Source organism: Eschrichtius robustus, chromosome 6, assembly GCF_028021215.1.
Source record: "Eschrichtius robustus isolate mEscRob2 chromosome 6, mEscRob2.pri, whole genome shotgun sequence".
In the NCBI taxonomy this organism is placed as follows: domain Eukaryota; kingdom Metazoa; phylum Chordata; class Mammalia; order Artiodactyla; family Eschrichtiidae; genus Eschrichtius; species Eschrichtius robustus.
In genome coordinates, this window is record NC_090829.1 from 86,521,709 (window position 1) to 86,540,632 (window position 18,924).

General features: G+C 35.8%; 1 protein-coding gene across 2 annotated transcripts in view; it reads right to left on the bottom strand.

Annotated features, from left to right (window-relative positions):
- The window catches only part of ATP6V1A (ATPase H+ transporting V1 subunit A), a 58,347-nt gene that overhangs the window by 7,651 nt on the left and 31,772 nt on the right, over positions 1 to 18,924 (bottom strand). For both annotated transcript variants that reach the window (XM_068546728.1, XM_068546729.1), the window contains exons 4-12: positions 14,706 to 14,834; positions 12,667 to 12,881; positions 12,251 to 12,388; positions 10,839 to 10,990; positions 7,136 to 7,298; positions 6,511 to 6,619; positions 1,995 to 2,117; positions 1,787 to 1,901; positions 1,128 to 1,191 (exon numbers count right to left, since the gene is read on the bottom strand). In XM_068546728.1, coding sequence (XP_068402829.1) covers positions 1,128 to 1,191; positions 1,787 to 1,901; positions 1,995 to 2,117; positions 6,511 to 6,619; positions 7,136 to 7,298; positions 10,839 to 10,990; positions 12,251 to 12,388; positions 12,667 to 12,881; positions 14,706 to 14,834 — 1,208 coding nt within the window. The remainder of the gene's footprint in view (positions 1 to 1,127; positions 1,192 to 1,786; positions 1,902 to 1,994; positions 2,118 to 6,510; positions 6,620 to 7,135; positions 7,299 to 10,838; positions 10,991 to 12,250; positions 12,389 to 12,666; positions 12,882 to 14,705; positions 14,835 to 18,924) is intronic.

Below are 18,924 nucleotides of genomic sequence, written 5' to 3' on the forward strand. Positions count from 1 at the left end.
AAACCTCTAAATGTTCTGAATAAATTCAGTTCCCTATCATTAAGGGCCAATCCTAAAAGATCTGACAGTCATTTTTCCAAGGCCAAATATTCATATGTATTTTATGCTTTCCTAACTTTGCTCCCCATTTCCCTGTAATTAAAAGTTCAAAATTTTAGCAAAGGTTAAACATCTTGAAAGTTGTAAATTTAGCCTCTGCCACTTCCTTTTATCTGAAACTGACCAAAATATAGGCAAATATTCTATTTTTCCCATATGAATAATATATATGCTTATAAATATATCAACATTAAAAAAATTATAGCTCTGATTTATATACATCTTTCATTTAGGCTTACTTTTTAAAAATTTTTTATTTATTTATTTTTTATACAGCAGGTTCTTATTAGTTATCTATTTTATACATATTAGTGTATACATGTCAATCCCAGTTTTCCAGTTCGTCCCACCCACCCCTCCCAGGCTTACTTTTAATGGCCAAGTTAGCTGGCTATCCACTAGAATTCATGCCCTTGTCACTGGGAAGCTGCCTAGGCAGAAACTACACTTTCCAAGCTTTGCTTTCGTCTGGGTGTGGCTAACAGAACGAGTGGAGTGACCAGGCCTGAGCCCAAAGTAGGTGTGCCTTCTACACAGTCCCCCTGTACCAGCCAGATGCAGACAATTACCAGGCTAGGTGGAGCCCAAGGTGGAAGAAGCCCTGGTTCTGGATTACTATGGAATGGAAAAGAGCTGCCCTCTGATAGGGTTACCTGCCTTGGACCATACCACGAGGAGAAACTTCTATGGGGTTTTTGCCACTGTATCTTTTTGGGCCCATTTGTTTCTACTCCTAGGGTTACTCTAACTCAAAGTGTAGTATTACTCTAACACGAATAAAACTTGGCTACCCAGATGTATTTTCCACTTAACAGATATTAAGTCTATTATAAACTCTAGATAAAGAGCTAAGAAAGAACAGACAGCACTGAAGACTTTCAGTAGTAAGAATGTTGCTAAAACAGACTTTACCATTGCCTACTCTTCAGTGACCAAATGAAATACTTCACAATGATGATGCGGATAACATGAGGACAGCCTGGGGTGGGGTGGGGCTCAGAAGCTGACTACACTAGGGAAAGATATACCTGAACAATACCAAGAGTAGCAGATGTAACTGGATCAGAAAAATCACCACCAGGTGGAGAAACTCTAAATTTAAAAGAAGAAAAAGTCATTAGAAATGCTTATAGAAAATAACTTGTATATAAAAGCAATTTTTTGCAAGTCAATTTTAATGTAAATAACTTTAGAAATATGACCTTTGGAAAGAAAATCTTATACAAAAATCTTAAATAAAAACCAGTACTAAGTTGAAAATTAAGAATGACAACTATTAAACACCTTCTAGTTTGAGAAATGAGACAGATTTAATTATAATCTGTTTCACTATTCTAATCAAACAGATGAAGCAGGAAGGAAGGAAAAGGTCTGAGAACAAAGTATGGCTTTATGTGGGGATCGTGAATCTTCACATTGTTTTTATCATGATACAGTCTTACCTTACCATGTCTATAATTTTCTAAATTATTTCTAGGATATCGTGACTTGAATATAATAAATCAGTCAAGTCAAATCTATAGAACCAGAACATGTAGAGATGACCTAAACATGTGCATTTTAAAGAGCTCCTTGGATGACTCGAGTGCAACCCTGGTTAAGAATCACTGCTCTCAGGGGGGCTAAATATTGTCTCTTTAAAATAAATAACCTTTTTTCTTATGAAAAGTACAGTTTTGATGCTTACGCTCCTACAATGCTGACACTCCCTTCTCTCTCAGGATTTCCAAGACATTTCACTCTGCCAGCTCGCTCATAGAATGAGGCCAGACGGGCACCGAGATATGCAGGATATCCACTATCTGAAAAATGAAAAGAAATTTTGAAGAGAGGTTCTAAGCCAATCCCCAAATCCTAACAGTCTTGCTTATGTAATAAGCAATACAAAGACTTACCTGCAGGCATTTCAGCTAAGCGACCAGAGATTTCTCTAAGAGCCTCAGCCCATCTAGAGGTAGAGTCAGCCATCATACTGACGTGATAGCCCATGTCACGGAAATATTCTGACAGTGTAATTCCTAAATTGGGAAGAATATTACAAGTTATAATCCTATAAAGTATAATCCTGACTTTTTCACCCTCAAGAAAAATTTAAAGCAATAAGTTCCTAAGACTGCTAGCTGTTCATCATAACCTGTGCTGCTTCTTTTGGGCGCACAGCTGAATTATATTGTCTAGTCTCCTCTGCATTTAGATGTGGCAAGTAACTGACCCCTATCTAATGGAATGTAAGAGTCATGTGTTCCACCACCAGGCAAGCCACACATCCTTCCATGCTACTTCTTCCGTCTGGCTTACTGAGAGGGCGAGAACTCCCAGGACCCATGGAAGATATGTGTCGAAATGAAAGAGCTCTTTTCAGCCTGCGTCCCAGCCCAAAAATGATAGAATAATGAAGACTGCCCTGATCATCTGAAATAAACATCTATTATATTGAGCAATTACATGTTTGGGTTTATCATAGCCTAGTATACATTTTTAAAAGTAGGAAAAGACTTTCCTCCCATTTTTTGTTGAGATAATTAGACATAGGCATCAAAAAATCCTCAACTAATTAGCTTGTTTGGTTATTTTTCAAAAGTAACAAATGTTATTAACGTGAGTAATAATCTTCATTATCCAGCCATTCTGCTATGCAGATTGGGTCCTCTCTTGTAAAATCACATACAGTAAACCATTTAGAAGAAGCTAATATACAGAAAGAAGTCCTGGGTTCTACTTTCTATTCTGTCATTAATCTTAGCAAAATAACTTCATTTTCCCAGTGTGGTTTCCTAATCTGTGAAAATAACTCTCACCCTATCTATCTATACATATCAGATGAAATGATTTCTATAAATGCCCTCTGCAAAGTACAAAGTACTATACAACTCTAACATATTAGAAATGTACATTTGTTGCTACCTCATAAGCATCCCCAAATCTACTGCCCTAATTCCCTTATTTTACCAGTAAAGAAACAGATGCTTATATAAGTAAAACAAAATAGTTGCTGGAAAACTCAGAACTTTACTATTTATCATACTACATCCTTCAGAATAAAAAATACTGACTTAGGTTTCCAAAATATGATCCAAGGAACAAAGTCTTTAAGAAATACCACTTACCATTATTAAGGCTTAAAAAACACAGTAATTATCACATATTTCAATCTGATGGTAGAATCAGATCCTCTCTTATACAAGCACACTATGTCTCTGTGATAACATTCACTAATGCCTGTGTGTATATATTTATTAAAAAGACTTGATAGAAGAGACAGATACGCATGACTAAACCTCAAAGAAGTCTCATAGACCACTTTCATAGACCTAAAGATATCAGTGCCTACAAGAAAAAAAAACAAACCCTCAGACAAAAATCAAAAGATAACCAGGGGCTTCCCTGGTGGCGCAGTGGTTGAGAATCTGCCTGCTAATGCAGGGGACACGGGTTCGAGCCCTGGTCTGGGAAGATCCCACATGCCGCGGAGCAACTAGGCCCGTGAGCCACAACTACTGAGCCTGCGCGTCTGGAGCCTGTGCTCCGCAACAAGAGAGGCCACTATAGTGAGAGGCCCGCGCACCGCGATGAAGGGTGGTCCCCGCTTGCCGCAACTAGAGAAAGCCCTCACACAGAAACGAAGACCCAACACAGCCAAAAGTAAATAAATTAATTAAAAAAAAAAAAAAGATAAGCAAACTAGGACAATATCTGCAACTCATAACAGATGAAAGACTGATTTCAAAGAACTTTACCAATCAGTATGATAAACAACTACTACCAATACAAAAATGGACAGAAGGCAGTTTTCAAATGGTTAATACACACAGAAAAGATGCTAGCTCACTGTAAGAAATACAGATCGAATAGGCATCTAATAAAGTAGGGACAGTAAAATGCTAATTGTCAGATCTAGGTGTGGGGTACATGGGAATTCACTGTAATAGTCTTCTAACTTTTCTGTATGATAATTATCATAAGAAAGCGTTGAAGAAATTAGCATTGGTGAGTATGTGAAGAAGCAGAAATCTTGTCCACTGTTATTCCTTTTGAAGAGCTATTAGAAACTAAAATCTACATTAACAGTTGTATTCTTAGCAATTTTACCTCTAAGAACTTACCTGACAAAAATACAAAGAAACATGCGCATAAAACATACAAAGCCACAGTGTAAAAAACATGCTTAAGAATGTTTTATGGTGTGAAGTTTGTGGGAGCAAAAAAATTATCAATAATCCAAGTGCCCCCTAAACAGATGCGGGTTAAATAAATTATGATATATCCATACAAAGGGATACTGTGCAGCCATTTAAAAGAAGTAGGTAGACTTCTTGTCCTAAAATAGTAGATGAATATGTCACTTTCTCCTTCTTCTCATAAGAGTAACCACCAGACAAGGAGAACAAGAAATACAGAAACACAAACTCCACTGTCAAAAACTAGTGGCCATGTTTAGCTTCACAACAAAATAATGAGGAAAGCCAACTAAATGAGATAAAAAACAAACAAGGGGGTGGAAAGACACCAAGAATTCACCTGAAGCTGCACATCTCAGATTAAGCTTTTGCAAACTAGAAGGTACATCCTGAGGGGCAAAACCAAGAATCCATTGTCTGCAACACAGTAAAAGGGGTACAGGGCTAGTGGCGGGGGTTCCTTGGACCCAGTTTGGCATCAAGGGGAAGTAGAGAGATGGGGACAAATAAAACAAAGGAAGGCACTCCTTTTCGGTAAGTAAACAGTGAATGAGGCATGGTAGAAGAGAAAGAATTCATTGTAAGTGGCCTTGTAGCTGCGGTTTTTTGCTGGCAGGAAAGAAAAAGTAAAATAACTTACACAACTCTATGCTATAACAAACTTCACAGATTACCAGGAAGAATGCCTGCTACCCTGGACCATAGTAACAACCATTCCCTCCCGTCTCCTGCAAAGATGAGTAATAGTAATAATAAACATCAGCACAGGAACTAAACAAAAATAAAAGGAGAAAAAAAGAGACAGAAGAGCAGAGTACAACAATGAACCTGCCAAGAAACAAATGAAAACTGTGACCACAATTAATTAATAAAAGAAAATCTTAATATTGTATCCTACCACAAAATAAAAATCTCAAGGAATATACAGTAAGATCACAAAAGATGTTTCATGAGCCAGCAGAACTCAGCAAAGAGCTAGAAGGACATAAAGTCTTCATTGGAAGCAATACAAAGAATACATGTTGATTACCCTGTGAAAAAATGGATAAAAGGCTAAATAAAAAGAATTAGAGAGGAAATGATGCATATGGAAACAGCTAAAGGAGACGCTATATGTTTAGCTTCAAGAAGATAACAATAATGGAAGAGAAAAAGTTTCAGAAACAATTCTCAAAAATTTTCCAAAATAAAAGACATATTCATAGATTGAAAAGGTTCACTATGTCTCAGGAAAAAATTATCAGAACTATCAATACCGTGTGCCACAAGTACTGAAGCCTGCGCACCTAGAGCCCAAGCTCCAAAACAAGAGAAGACACTGCAATGAGAAGCCCATGCAACGCAAGGAAGAGTAGCCCTCACTTGTGGCAACTAGAGAAAGCCCGAGTGCAGCAACGAAGACCCAACAATGAAGGCCCGATGCAGCCAAAAATAAATTAAAAAAAAAAAAGAAGAAGACTTCAAAGTTAAAGAGACATTCCTTTGGGTAAAAAGAAAAATCACCTATAAAAGGAAAAAAAGTAGGCCAGCGTCAGATCTCTCCCCAGCACTTAATGCTGAAATAAGAGTTCTCTAGGCAAGAAATACTGATCAAAAAATTTTATACTCTGTTAAAATTTAAAGGCAGCTGAAAAAACCCAGACTTACAAAGAAACAAGAATTCAAATTTTGTCCAACCATGAAACAAATGGAAAAACTGTAGTCAAGGGACTGCCAGTGGGCATGACTCCATTTTACTAGGTCTAAGGCTAATACAAATATTGGATTTATGGTTATAGAACAGAATATGAACATTATAAATCCTGAATATGTAGAAATCAAAGCACCAAAAGCTGGATGGAAGTGGGAGCAAAGATGGAAGATAATATATAAACATACTGATATTCAAAGTATTACAGTTCAAAGCTGATAATTCAAGTTACAGAGATACAGATATATTCAGAGATAGAGCAATGATAAAACATGTAATGAAAAAAAAAAACCAGTAGTAGAAGATACATCATTTTAAAGTCATCAAAAAGATTGTGGCAGCTCTATTAATGTCTTAAACTGACATATTCTCAAGATATAATAATATGTGAAATATTTTAAAAAAATATTCTAGGAACATGGTTGTATGTATGAAGGTACTTTAGAATGAAAGAAAAGTTCTTTGGAAAAGAAAAAGTTTGGTGCTAGCTTTAAACTTACGAACAGATATGTTAATCGCTTTTATTCCAATTCATATACTCACCAGTATAAATAGAGGCTTCCCTAGCAGCAACAGGCATATTAGAGGTATTGGCTACCAACGCTGTCCTCTTCATAATTGACTCTACCTTACCATCTACTTCCATCGTGAGCTAGAGGCAAACAATCTATTAGTGATCCCCAGAACATTTCAGTCCCCTTTTCACAACTTGTTTATATTTAATATCCCTCTTATAATCTGTATTCCCCATCACTCCAATCTCTTCCCTCTATCCCACTGTGCTGTAAAGAAAACAGCCAGTGTTTCCATTTCATAAATGAAGTCCATTCTTTTATGGAAAAAGGAATATTACTACAGTAACCTAGTAGATCATATAAAGGCTATGTAAAGTTCACACCTATAAATATTTTGCCTATTGTATCTTTCTCCCAATAACTGAAAACCACCAGACCACAAAAAGAAACTTTCAAGTGTTTGACTGAAAAATTCAAATTCCTCTCCTTGAGTATACAAACTGAATCACAGATATAATTAGAAAATTCCTTAAAAGATCCTTGACAAATGAGAGCATTGCTCCAGATCCAACATAAAGCTTTATTAATTGCCAATTAAAGTTGATTAGTGGTATTTTCTCTAGATTAGTATTGGAAGCTTTATAGATACAGACCTCTGGGAAGTCCCGGAGGACTTCAGACATCTCATTTCCTCTCTCACCACATCCTACGTAGATGATCACATCACTGTTGGAATACTTGGATAGAGACTGCGATATCACTGTCTTTCCACAGCCAAAAGCCCCAGGGATTGCAGTAGTTCCTCCCTGTACACATCTACACAAATTAAACAAGCACTGATTACTTTACTCGTTAATACGTACCGATAAATAAAGTAGGTAAGTGACACAGAAATACAAGTTAAAGAACAAAAGCACTTTATAATACTGTCATCTGTATCTATATATATACTTACAAAGACAGATATACAGATAGATATATAACAATTGCTCCCCTAGTTTCCACCTATAGTAGTATATGTTGTTTATTATAAATTAATCATTTCTATCATCTTTAATAGCAAAAAGTGAAAGTATATTCCATAAGGTAACTGGGGAAGAGGAATATGAAAATAAATAAAATAGTACTAATGATATTCTGAATGCTTAAATAAATTAGTTTATGAAAGGACAATATAAGAATTAAAGCTAAAAGAAAAATATAAACACTTTGAAAGTTGTCTTCTGAGGTAAAAAATAAGATCTAAGAAATTCCTCTTGTTACAGAGGTTAATAAACAAAGACTTTTGTTAAGGTGTTAAGTCAATCCCCTTTTACCCATTCAATAACGATTTATGAAGTACTTCCAAGGTACTACAAACTATGCTTGGAGATGCTGGAGAGACAACAGCGGAGAAAATAGCCATGTTTCTGTATTCACAGAGCTCACATTCCAGTGGAGTAAACTGGAGTCAGCTTGTGATTACAGTACCATTTAGCAACCACTTTCAAACTTTCCCTAAAAAGTGTCAGTGGAGACTGAAATACCCTTAAGGGCAGAGGGAAGTTAAGGGCAGAGGGAAGCGAATGTCACAGGTGTGTGTGTGTGTGTGTGCAGGTGAGTGTGTGTGTCAGGCAGGAGTGTCTGGGCAGGAGAAATGAGACATAATGTTAAGAGAAATTCCTTGGAAATAGTGTGTTTATCATAAAATTCACAAACACTGCATCCTTAATAATAATAATAGAGTTTTCTCATATGAAACTAATACGCATTAAAATGTTTTCTCCTTCAAACCTTTCAGTGACTCTGATACACTAAGAAGGCATGTCCATTCATCCTATGGCTTTGTATACCTCTTTCAAATCACCTTTAAGGCAGGGTGGGGAGGCAAGGCTGGGTGTGCCCCACTTTAGAAGTTCAACAATCCAATGTGAAAAGTGCTATCATAGAGACCATCCAAGGTTTGTGGGAGTACACAGGAAGGAGTACAAAGTCTGACACTGGATGGGAGTGGGGTTAGGAAATTCTTTCCGAAAGAAGCTAAGACCTGAAAGAAAATAGAAATTAGCCAGATACAGGGAAATAACATTCCACATGAGGGAAAAGAATGCCCAAAGGTCCAGGGGCAAAGAGGGAGCATTGCTTGAAGAATTAAAAGTCCTTCGTTAAGCCTGGAAGATGGTGTATAAGGAAGCAGTTGGGCAGGCAAGTGGCTGAGACAATACTGGAAGGTAAGCAATAGCCAGATCATGGGTGGCATTGTGAGGAGTTAAGGAGTGTGTGTTTGTCTTGAGAGCAATAAAGAGCGCTGAAGGGTTTCAGGCAAAATTGTGCAGGATCACATATGTGTTTTAGTTGGATCACTATGTAATATGGACAACCACTTGGAAAGAAGGCAAAACTGAAGATGGGAAGTCTGATTAAATGAGTTTATTACAGGAATTAGGGTAAGATCCTTAATTATAGTCATGGAGTAGAGATGACAGATGCAGATAAAAAATATTTAGGGAATAGAATAACAGCATTAGTTCACTAATTAGATGTGGGAGGGTAAAAATGATACTTGAGAGAGGCAGCAAAATTTCAAGGAAAGGAGTGGTGATTAAGATGATGATTTTAGTTTTAAACATACTGACTTTGAGGCACCTATAAGATATTCAAAAGGAGAGGTATAATCAGAAGTGGATATATGAGTCTGGAACTCAGAAGAGATCTGGGATGAAGATACAGGTTTAGAAATCATCATATATAGATGAACATTTAAGTCTCGAGAGTGAATGAAGTCATCCACAGAGGGTAAGACGTATAATGCGGAAAGAAAAGAGAAAACCTCTAAGAAATATCAAAATTAAGGGAGAAGGAACCTGCAACGGAGAATAAGCAACAGCTTCTTGTAGACAGAAGCTAACTGGAAAAGCAAAGAAAGAGGGTGTTTCAAAGAGGAAGGAGTAGAAAGCAATATCCAATATCCAAAGTTGTAGGAATTAAGAAAACACTAAAGCTTACTTATTGAATTGGGAGTGACTGATGATGTTAGTGAGAGTAGTTTCGGTTGAGGGGTGGCACCACGGGCAGAGCAGTACAGTGAATTAGAGTGGGAAAAGTGGAGACAACTAATTTACTTTTTTTAAGAGATTTGGCTGTGAAGATAGGGAGAAAGGTAGTGGAAGGTAGAAAGGGGAAAAGGGTCGAAGGTAGATTTCTTCTCATTAGATGGGAGATAAAGAGAATATCACTTAATGGGAGGTCTTTGAGGAAACATCAGGTGGGATAAACTCCAGAAAAAGGAGAGGAGTAAGGGATGGATGGGAATGTACGTTAACTGATGGAGTTCCAAATCTGATGGCCTCTCATTTCTCTGTGAAGGATCTAGCATGATCATTTGTTGAGAATGAAGGAGAAAGAAGACTGGAGTTGAAGCTCTGAGGCAAGTGGAGAGGTTTGAAATAGTCACTAAGGAGAGCAGGAGAATGATAATTAGGGAAATGCTGAACGACTGTGCCACAGTGGTGAGATACCAACTTGCACTTATTTATTTTTCTCAGCAGCCTGTGTGTAGATTTGGGAGAAGGAGATAGCAGGACTGATTCACAGTTGATATTTCGCCAGGTGGGCGTGACAGAAGACAAAGGAACCAAGAAAATTTAATATACTGACAGATGTTAGTAAAAGTGATAGACTATTAAATTTAAACTGGATAGTGAAGGATATGGAAACAGGAGGTACTGACTAAACAAGAAGAGTCAAAGTACTGAAGATCTTACGAGAGAGTAACAGTGAGAACAATGCACAGAGTAGGTTTAAAGGTAAGAGGCTGAAGAGTAAGTGAGACATACATGGGTTGGTGATCAGAAGTTGAAAGAATTACTACATCCCAGCTTCAGTCTTTTCTGTGAATTAAATGATGAAGTTATTTGTTAAAAGTAAAGCAGGGTATCGTGATGCCTAAGATTTAAAGAGAAAGGAGGTTTTTAAGCAGGTGATGAAGAAAATGGCAAAGAGCACACTACAAAGTAAGAAAGACTGCTGGGTAGCATAGAGAACCCAGCTGATGTTAGAAGTCATCAATTTATAGTGACACCAATCTACTAATTCTAGGATAACTTAAGAAAAATAGTTATATTGTTTTGGCACAGATTTCCTTCTGGAAATTTCATTTTTTCAGAAAGTTTTAGAAATAATGCTTTCCTTTTGCAACTGTGAAAAAATAAATTTTCTTCAACAGTTTGATTCTCTAAATAAGCACTGGTAAAATATATTTCTCTAGATAAAACGTATTACAGGATTAGCACATAAAATCTTTATCTATAAAGAAGTGAAACAATAAGCACATATAATAACTCTGAGGGAAAACCACGGGACACAAATCAAACTTACGGAAAAAGGGCATCAAGGACTCTCTGGCCAGTCAACAGAGGATGATTAGCTGGCAACTTCTCAGTGACAGGCCGAACCTGACGTACAGGCCATACTTGGACCATGCTGAACTTCTCCTTTATACCTTCAAATTCAAGCTCCAACACAACATCCTACAAAAATACAGCAGGACTTTAAGTACATTATAAACATTTCTTCCTCTAAAACCAAAGTAATGCCAGATTTCTCTTGGGGGGTTAGGGAGGTGGTATGTGGAAGTGGGGAGGGAGATTTACACTTTTCTATTGTAAATCTTTACATACTGTTCTAATTTTTTTTAAACCAGGTGCATTATTATGATTTTTTAAAAAAGCTTAGAAGTTTTGGAGAAAGGAGTGTCTCAAGTAATAGAGGGATAGTTAAATAAATTACATGAATATGCATAGGAAAAATTCTTGAAGGGTACAGAAGATACTCCTGGGACTGAGGGAGGGAAGAAATGAAAGCTTTCATAATTTATTTTCCATTCTTTATTTTGCTTACTTTATTATAATGCTCTTATACTGCTTTAATGAAAAATACTAATCTATTAAGAACCCTAACATATTTAATAAAGTTAAATATTTTAAATTATTTACAAAAGCAAAAAGATAATGAATAATACTCTAACATCTGTGAACACTGAGGTGGTTTTAACTATTCACAAACAATCTCAAAGCCCATAGACCTATAGAAATTTGTAATCTTGTTGATGCATGACTCTGAATTGTCTACTTCAGGGTTTTCTTGCAAGTATAGGTGAGTCTCTAAGCTAGTGAGTAACGTTAGCTGACTGCCCAGAATCCCGATCTTAATTCTTTTGTTCTGTATATGTTGTAGAGCACAGACTGATTCTTGTGAAATGATTAGAAAATTATTATCTTTTATCATATTTTATTGGGAAAAAATTATATGCTACAATGATCTTCTCAATAAAGCTATCTTCATACCCACGAAGATTATCATGCATCTACTGTATTTGGTATGATGTGACTATCAATAACATTAAAGGACTAAGTTTTAAATGGCTCACCCAGAGTAAGAACTTATATAATCCATTCTACAATTCATTATGTGAATAGAGATTGACAAAAAGATCAAAGTCTATTCTATGCCTAAAGAATCAGAGGTTTAAATAATGTAGCATAAGTTAAGAAGGTAGGAAAATACTATACTAGCTATTTCTCTTCAAAAAGAAATAATATATTTTGCTTTTTTGTATTCCCAAGCTCAAGTTTTAAAGAAAAAAATCTTAAATAAAAAAATAATTATGGGAGTAACTTAAAACATACACATTAAATATGAATTCTGTAACTATTCAGAGTACTAAAACTGGGCAACTATCACATATAAGTGGGGCCATTTTTGTGAGATAAAGTTTATATGATACTTACAGAGGTATCATAATTTCCAGGTGGAGCAATGTAAGTGACAGTTCCTCTGTTTCGTGGGGGCAACATGATTTTGTGTTTGATGAGTGAGTTCTCGTTGACAATTGCATAAATATCTCCACCAGTGATGTGACTACCAACCTAGAGAACAAATGCACTTGTTTAATGTTCAAATAAATGTCAAGCCATTTAATGTTCAATAAACGTCAAGCAGACTCACCTTGCTATTATTTAAATCATTTGCTTCACTTATGAATAGAACACATTGGTTCTATAATCCTTCTAGTGGAGCTAAAAAAAAGATGTAAACTATGCTTCTGTGGTCTATTTTTATTTTGACTAAGAGTACAAAATAGTTCAGTAAACACTCTTTTCACATTCTTTCACCAGCTTCAGAAATTTATGTTACAAAGACATACCCGTAGGTTTTTGCAAGGTGTGAAATCCCATTTGACATCTCTGCTAAGAGCAGACACATTTACTCCTCTGGGAATGTAAATACTTTGAGTCTGACTGCTGATATCCGACAAAGGTCTTTGAATACCATCAAAAATGGCTCCCATAATGCCAGGACCAAGCTCTACTGAGAGGGGTTTCCCAGTGCGGAGTACAGGATCTCCAACAGACACACCAGCTGGAAATGGCAGTTGAGGAAAACTCACTATGAAAGATTAGAGATACTATAAAAAGGAAATACCACAGCTTAACAGGAAATGATACATAAGGCGCTAAACCTGAAATTCTCAAACTTTTAGTCCACAGCATCCTCAGTGTTTCAGTAACTTTTTCATAGTGACCTACAACAAAAGATATATATATATATATATATATATATATAATAATTCCATCTATTAAATAATTATGTCCAAACGTCTTAATAAATGTGTATGTCCTAACAACTAAGTGGTACTTTGAAAAATATACATAAATTGAAAGAAAAAACAACATTTTAATTTCATTTTAAAATAATCTCTATTTTTACAAATGGGATTTATGTGCCTGTTGGGTATTCTACAATTTCCAAACCTTGGAGTCAGACTGAATACACATCCCACATCATTTTTGTATGACACTTGGTTTTTAGCTTAGCAATTGCCAAAACTCAGCTTCACAAAGATATGATATCATCGACAAGAATATAGTACACTCAAATAATAGAAGTGTTTATTATCTCAAGCTACTAGTTCTCGTGGTGTCTGACAAAACGTCTAATATTCCCGTGTTTACCGCAAAACCTTAAAATATCCTGGGGCACCTACATGAGTTTGCTGCAGCTGCCCAGAGTGCCCTGGTGCACAGTTTGGGAACCACAGGCTATAAAATAGAAGCAGAAGCCCTCCATAATACTTTGTTTCAACTATCCTGGTGAGGAATATCAGTTCCCTAAAAAGGATATTAGAACCTGGACAAAAACTTAAACTCTTAAGACTAAGAAACAACCAAAAAAATCTTTAGACTTAACAATCATTAAGGGATTTATTAATAAATGTTGGTATATTCATAAGCTGGAATTCTATGTAGCTGTAAAAAAGACTAGGCACTTCTATGAATTTTTCAAGAAAGATCTCCAAAATATATTTTCATTTCCAATATTTGATTATGAAATATTTCAAACCTACAGCAAAGCTGAAAGAATTTTACAGTGATCTACCATAAACATTGTACTATATTTATCACACATTTATCCATCTTCCACCATACATATATTTTTAAGTGAAAAAAACAAGGTGCAGAACAGTGCATATAATATGCTATCTTTTGGGGAAAAAAGGAAATAAAAAAATATATATATATTTATATTGGTTCATATAACAAACTAGAAGGATACAAAATAAATGGAACTAACAAAATGGGCTGCATGAATGCATGTCTGTTTTGAAAAGTGGCCAAATACAGGATAACAAAGGCAGAGCGGGTTCTCACTATACACATGTTCATTTACTTTAAATCTTCAAACCACGTAGAAGACTAAATAAAAGATAAACCTAACAATAGAAAAAAATCCTTTTGATTAGTGATGATTTCATAGCTATGAAGACTTTTAATTTTATTAAAACTTTCAAATTAAAAATTTTAACTTTTTAAAAATTTTCAGATTTTGTTTAGAATTAGCACTCCAATACTGACAGAGAGAACAGGTACCATAAGCATATATTTTAGTATGGCAAAAAAGCTGTACCAAATAAAACTTAATTAAGTAGCCAAAGAAGTAATGCTGATCTTGAGAATAAAAGCAATGAAATATTAAGAGCAATGAAAGGTCAGGAGATAATACTAATTTCTTAAAATAAGAGCACTAATTCCTAGTACCTCTCTTCAATAAACTCCTATATATCAGGTTTCTTCAAAACACCAACATTCCACGTTTCTGATCTCATTGGTGCTGCTTCTACCTTTGCCATAAATCTTTCAATTCTGATTTGTAGAAAATGGTTAGAAATTGAACCAAAAAGGATACAGGTTTCTTCATACACCTGGATAGTGGCCATGTCACCCTCCAATCGGATAATCTCTCCAACCAACTCACTGTGGCCCACTCTCACCAGTTCATACATGGCTGCACCTGCCATGTCACAAGCTGTAACCACTGAAAAGAACAAATGAGTATTAAGATAATTAAAACATCCAATAAATCCGATAATACACTTCTCTCATATATTCATAGGAAAAATAAAATACCTACTATGGAACATACTATCTCATAAAAAGACAGTTTTAAAAAATTATACTTGATTTAAAATACTGCGTTAGCCGCAGGAATACAAAGCATCCTAAGAGACTACTACAAGCAACTCAATGCCAATAAAATGGACAACCTGGAAGAAATGGACAAATTCTTAGAAAGGTATAACCTTCCAAGACTGGACCAGGAAGAAACAGAAAATATGAACAGACCAATCACAAGTAATGAAATTGAAACTGTGATTAAAAATCTTCCAACAAACGAAAGCCCAGGACAGATGGCTTCACAGGTGAATTCTATCAAACATTTAGAGAAGAGCTAACACCCATCCTTCTCAAACTCTCCCAAAAAAGTGCAGAGGAAGGAATACTCCCAAACTCACTCTATGAAGCCACCATCACCCCAATACCAAAACCAGACAAAGATACTACAAAAAAAGAAAATTGCAGGCCAATATCACTGATGAATATAGATGCAAAAATCCTCAACAAAATACTAGCAAACAGAATCCAACAACACATTAAAAGGATTACACCATGATCAAGTGGGGTTTATCCCAGGGATGAAAGGATTCTTCAATATATTCAAATCAATCAAGGTGATACACCATAGTAACAAACTGAAGAATAAAAACCATATGATCATCTCAATAGATGCAGAAAAAGCTTCTGACAAAATTCAACACCCATTCATGACAAAAACTCTTCAGAAAGTGGGCATAGAGGGAACCTACCTCAACATAATAAAGGCCATATATGACAAACTGACAGCAAACATCATTCTCAATGGTGAAAAACTGAAAGCATTTCCTCTAAGATCAGGAACAAGACAAGGATGTCCACTCTCACCATTATTATTCAACATAGTTTTGGAAGTCCTAGCCACGGCAATCAGAGAAGAAAAAGAAATAAAAGGAACACAAATCGGAAAAGAAGAAGTAAAACTGTCACTGTTTGCAGGTGACATGATACTATACATAGTGAAGCCTAAAGATGCCACCAGAAAACTACTAGAGCTAATCAATTAATTTGGTAAAGTTGCAGGATACAAAATTAATGCACAGAAATTTCTTGCATTCCTATACACTAACAATGAAAGATCAGAAAGAGAAATTAAGGAAACAATTCCATTCACTACTGCAACAAAAAGAATAAAATACCTAGGAATAAACCTACCTAAGGAGGTAAAAGACCTGTACGCAGAAAACTATAAGACATTGATGAAAGAAATCAAACATGACACAAACAGATGGAGAGATATACCATGTTCTTGGATTGGAAGAATCAATCTTGTGAAAATGTCTATATTACCCAAAGCAACCTACAGATTCAATGCAATCCCTATCAAATTGTGAGTGGCATTTTTTACAGAACTAGAACAAAAAAATCTTAAAATTTGTATGGAGACCCCGAATAGCCAAAGCAGCTTTGAGGGAAAAAATGGAGCTGGAGGAATCAGACTCCCTGACATCAGACTATACTGCAAAGCTACAGTAATCAAGACAATATGGTACTGGCACAGAAACAGAAATATAGATCAATGGAACAGGATAGAAAGCCCAGAGATAAACCCACGCACCTACGGTCAACTAATCTATGACAAAGGAGGCAAGGATATACAATGGAGAAAAGACAGTCTCTTCAATAAGTGGTGCTGGGAAAAGAATGAAATTAGAACACTCCCTAACACCATACACAAAAATAAACTCAAAGTGGATTAGAGACCTAAATGTAAGACCAGACACTATAAAACTCTTGGAGGAAAACATAGGCAGAACATTCTTTGACATAAATCATAGCAAGATCTTTTTTGATCCACCTCCTAGAGTAATGGAAATAAAAACAAAAATAAACAAATGGGACCTAATGAAACTTAAAAGCTTTTGCAAAGCAAAGGAAACCATAAACAAGACGAAAAGACAACCCTCAGAATGGGAGAAAATATTTGCAAATGAAGCAACGGACAAAGGATTAATCTCCAAGATATATGAACAGTTCATGCAGCTCAATATTAAAAAAACAAACAACCCAATCAAAAAATGGGCAGAAGACCTAAATAGACATTTCTCCAAAGAAGACATACAGATGGCCAAGAAGCACATGGAAAGCTGCTCAACATCACTAATTATTAGAGAAATGCAAATCAAAACTACAATGAGGTATCACCTCACACCAGTTAGAATGGGCATCATCAGAAAATCTACAAACAACAAATGCTGGAGAGGGTGTGGAGAAAAGGGAACCCTCTTGCACTGTTGGTGGGAATGTAAATTGATACAGCCACTATGCAGAACAGTATGGAGGTTCCTTAAAAAACTAAAAATAGAATTACCATATGACCCAGCAATCCCACTACTGGGCAAATACCCAGAGAAAACTATAATTCAAAAAGACACATGCACCCCAATGTTCATTGTAGCACTATTTACAATAGCCAGGTCATGGAAGCAACCTAAACGCCCATAGACAGACAAGTGGATAAAGAAGATATGGTACACATATACAATGGAATATTACTCAGCCATAAAAAGGAATGAAATTGGGTCATTTGTAGAGATGTGGATGGATCTGGAGACTGTCATACAGAGTGAAGTAAGTCAGAAAGAGAAAAACAAATATATATTAATGCATTTATGTGGAACCTAGAAAAATGGTACAGATGAACTGGTTTGCAGGGCAGAAATAGAGACACAGATGTAGAGAACAAACGTATGGACACCAAGAGGCTAAAGTGGGGGGTGTGGGGTGGAGGTGGCGGTGGGATGAATTGGGAGATTGGGATTGATATGTATACACTGATGTGTATAAAATGGATGACTAATAAGAACCTGCTGTATAAAAAAATAAATAACATTCAAAAATTAAAATATATATATATATAAAAAAATAAAACACTGTGTTAGTTTCAGGTATACAGCAAATGATTCAGTCATATACATTTTTTTTCAGATTATTTTCCATTTATAGATTATTACAATATATGGAATATAATTCCCTGTGCTATACAGTAAATCCTTGTTGCTTATCTATTTTATGCACAACAGTTTGTATCTGTTAATCCCATACTCCTAATTTGTCCCCTCCTGCTTCCCTCTCCCTTTTGGTAACCATTAATTTGTTTTCTATGTCTGTGAGTCTGTTTCTGTTTCATATACAGATTTATTTGTATTATTTTTTAGATTCCACATATAAGTGGTATCATACAATATTTGTCTTTGACTTACTTCACTAAGTATAATATTCTCTAGGTTCATCCATGTTGCTGCAAATGGCAATATTTCATTCTTTTTATGCCTGAGTAATATTCCATTGTATATATATACCATATCTTCTTAAGCCAATCATCCGTTGATGGACACTTAGTTTGCTTCTATGTCTTGCCTACTGTAAATAGTGATGCTATGAACATTGGGGTAGATGCATCTTTTCGAATTAAGAGTTTTCCTCTTTGCTGGACATATACCCAGAAGTAGGATTGCTGATCATATGGTAGCTCTATTTTCAGTTTTTTAAGGAACATCCATATTGTTTTCCATAGTAGCTACACCAATTTACCTTCTCACCAACAGTGTAGGAGGGTTCGCTTTTCTCCGCATCCTCTTCAGCATTTATTATTTGCAGACTTTTTGATGACAGCCATTCTAACTGCTGTGAGAAGATACCTCACCGTGGTTTTGATTTGCAACTCTCTAATAATTAGAGATGTTGAACATCTTTTTATATGCCTGTTGGTCAGATGTGTGCCTTCTTTGGTAAAATGTCTATTTAGGTCTTCTGCCCATTTTTTGATTGGGTTGTTTGTTTTTTCGATATTGAGTTGCATGAGCTGTTTGTATATTTTGGATATTAATCCTTTGTCAGTCACATCATCTGCAAATATTTTCTTCCATTCCATATGTTGTCTTTTCGTTTTGTTGATCACAAGACACATTTTTAGGGACTTCCCTGGTGGCGCAGTGTTTAAGAACTCATCTGCCAATGCAGGGGACACGGGT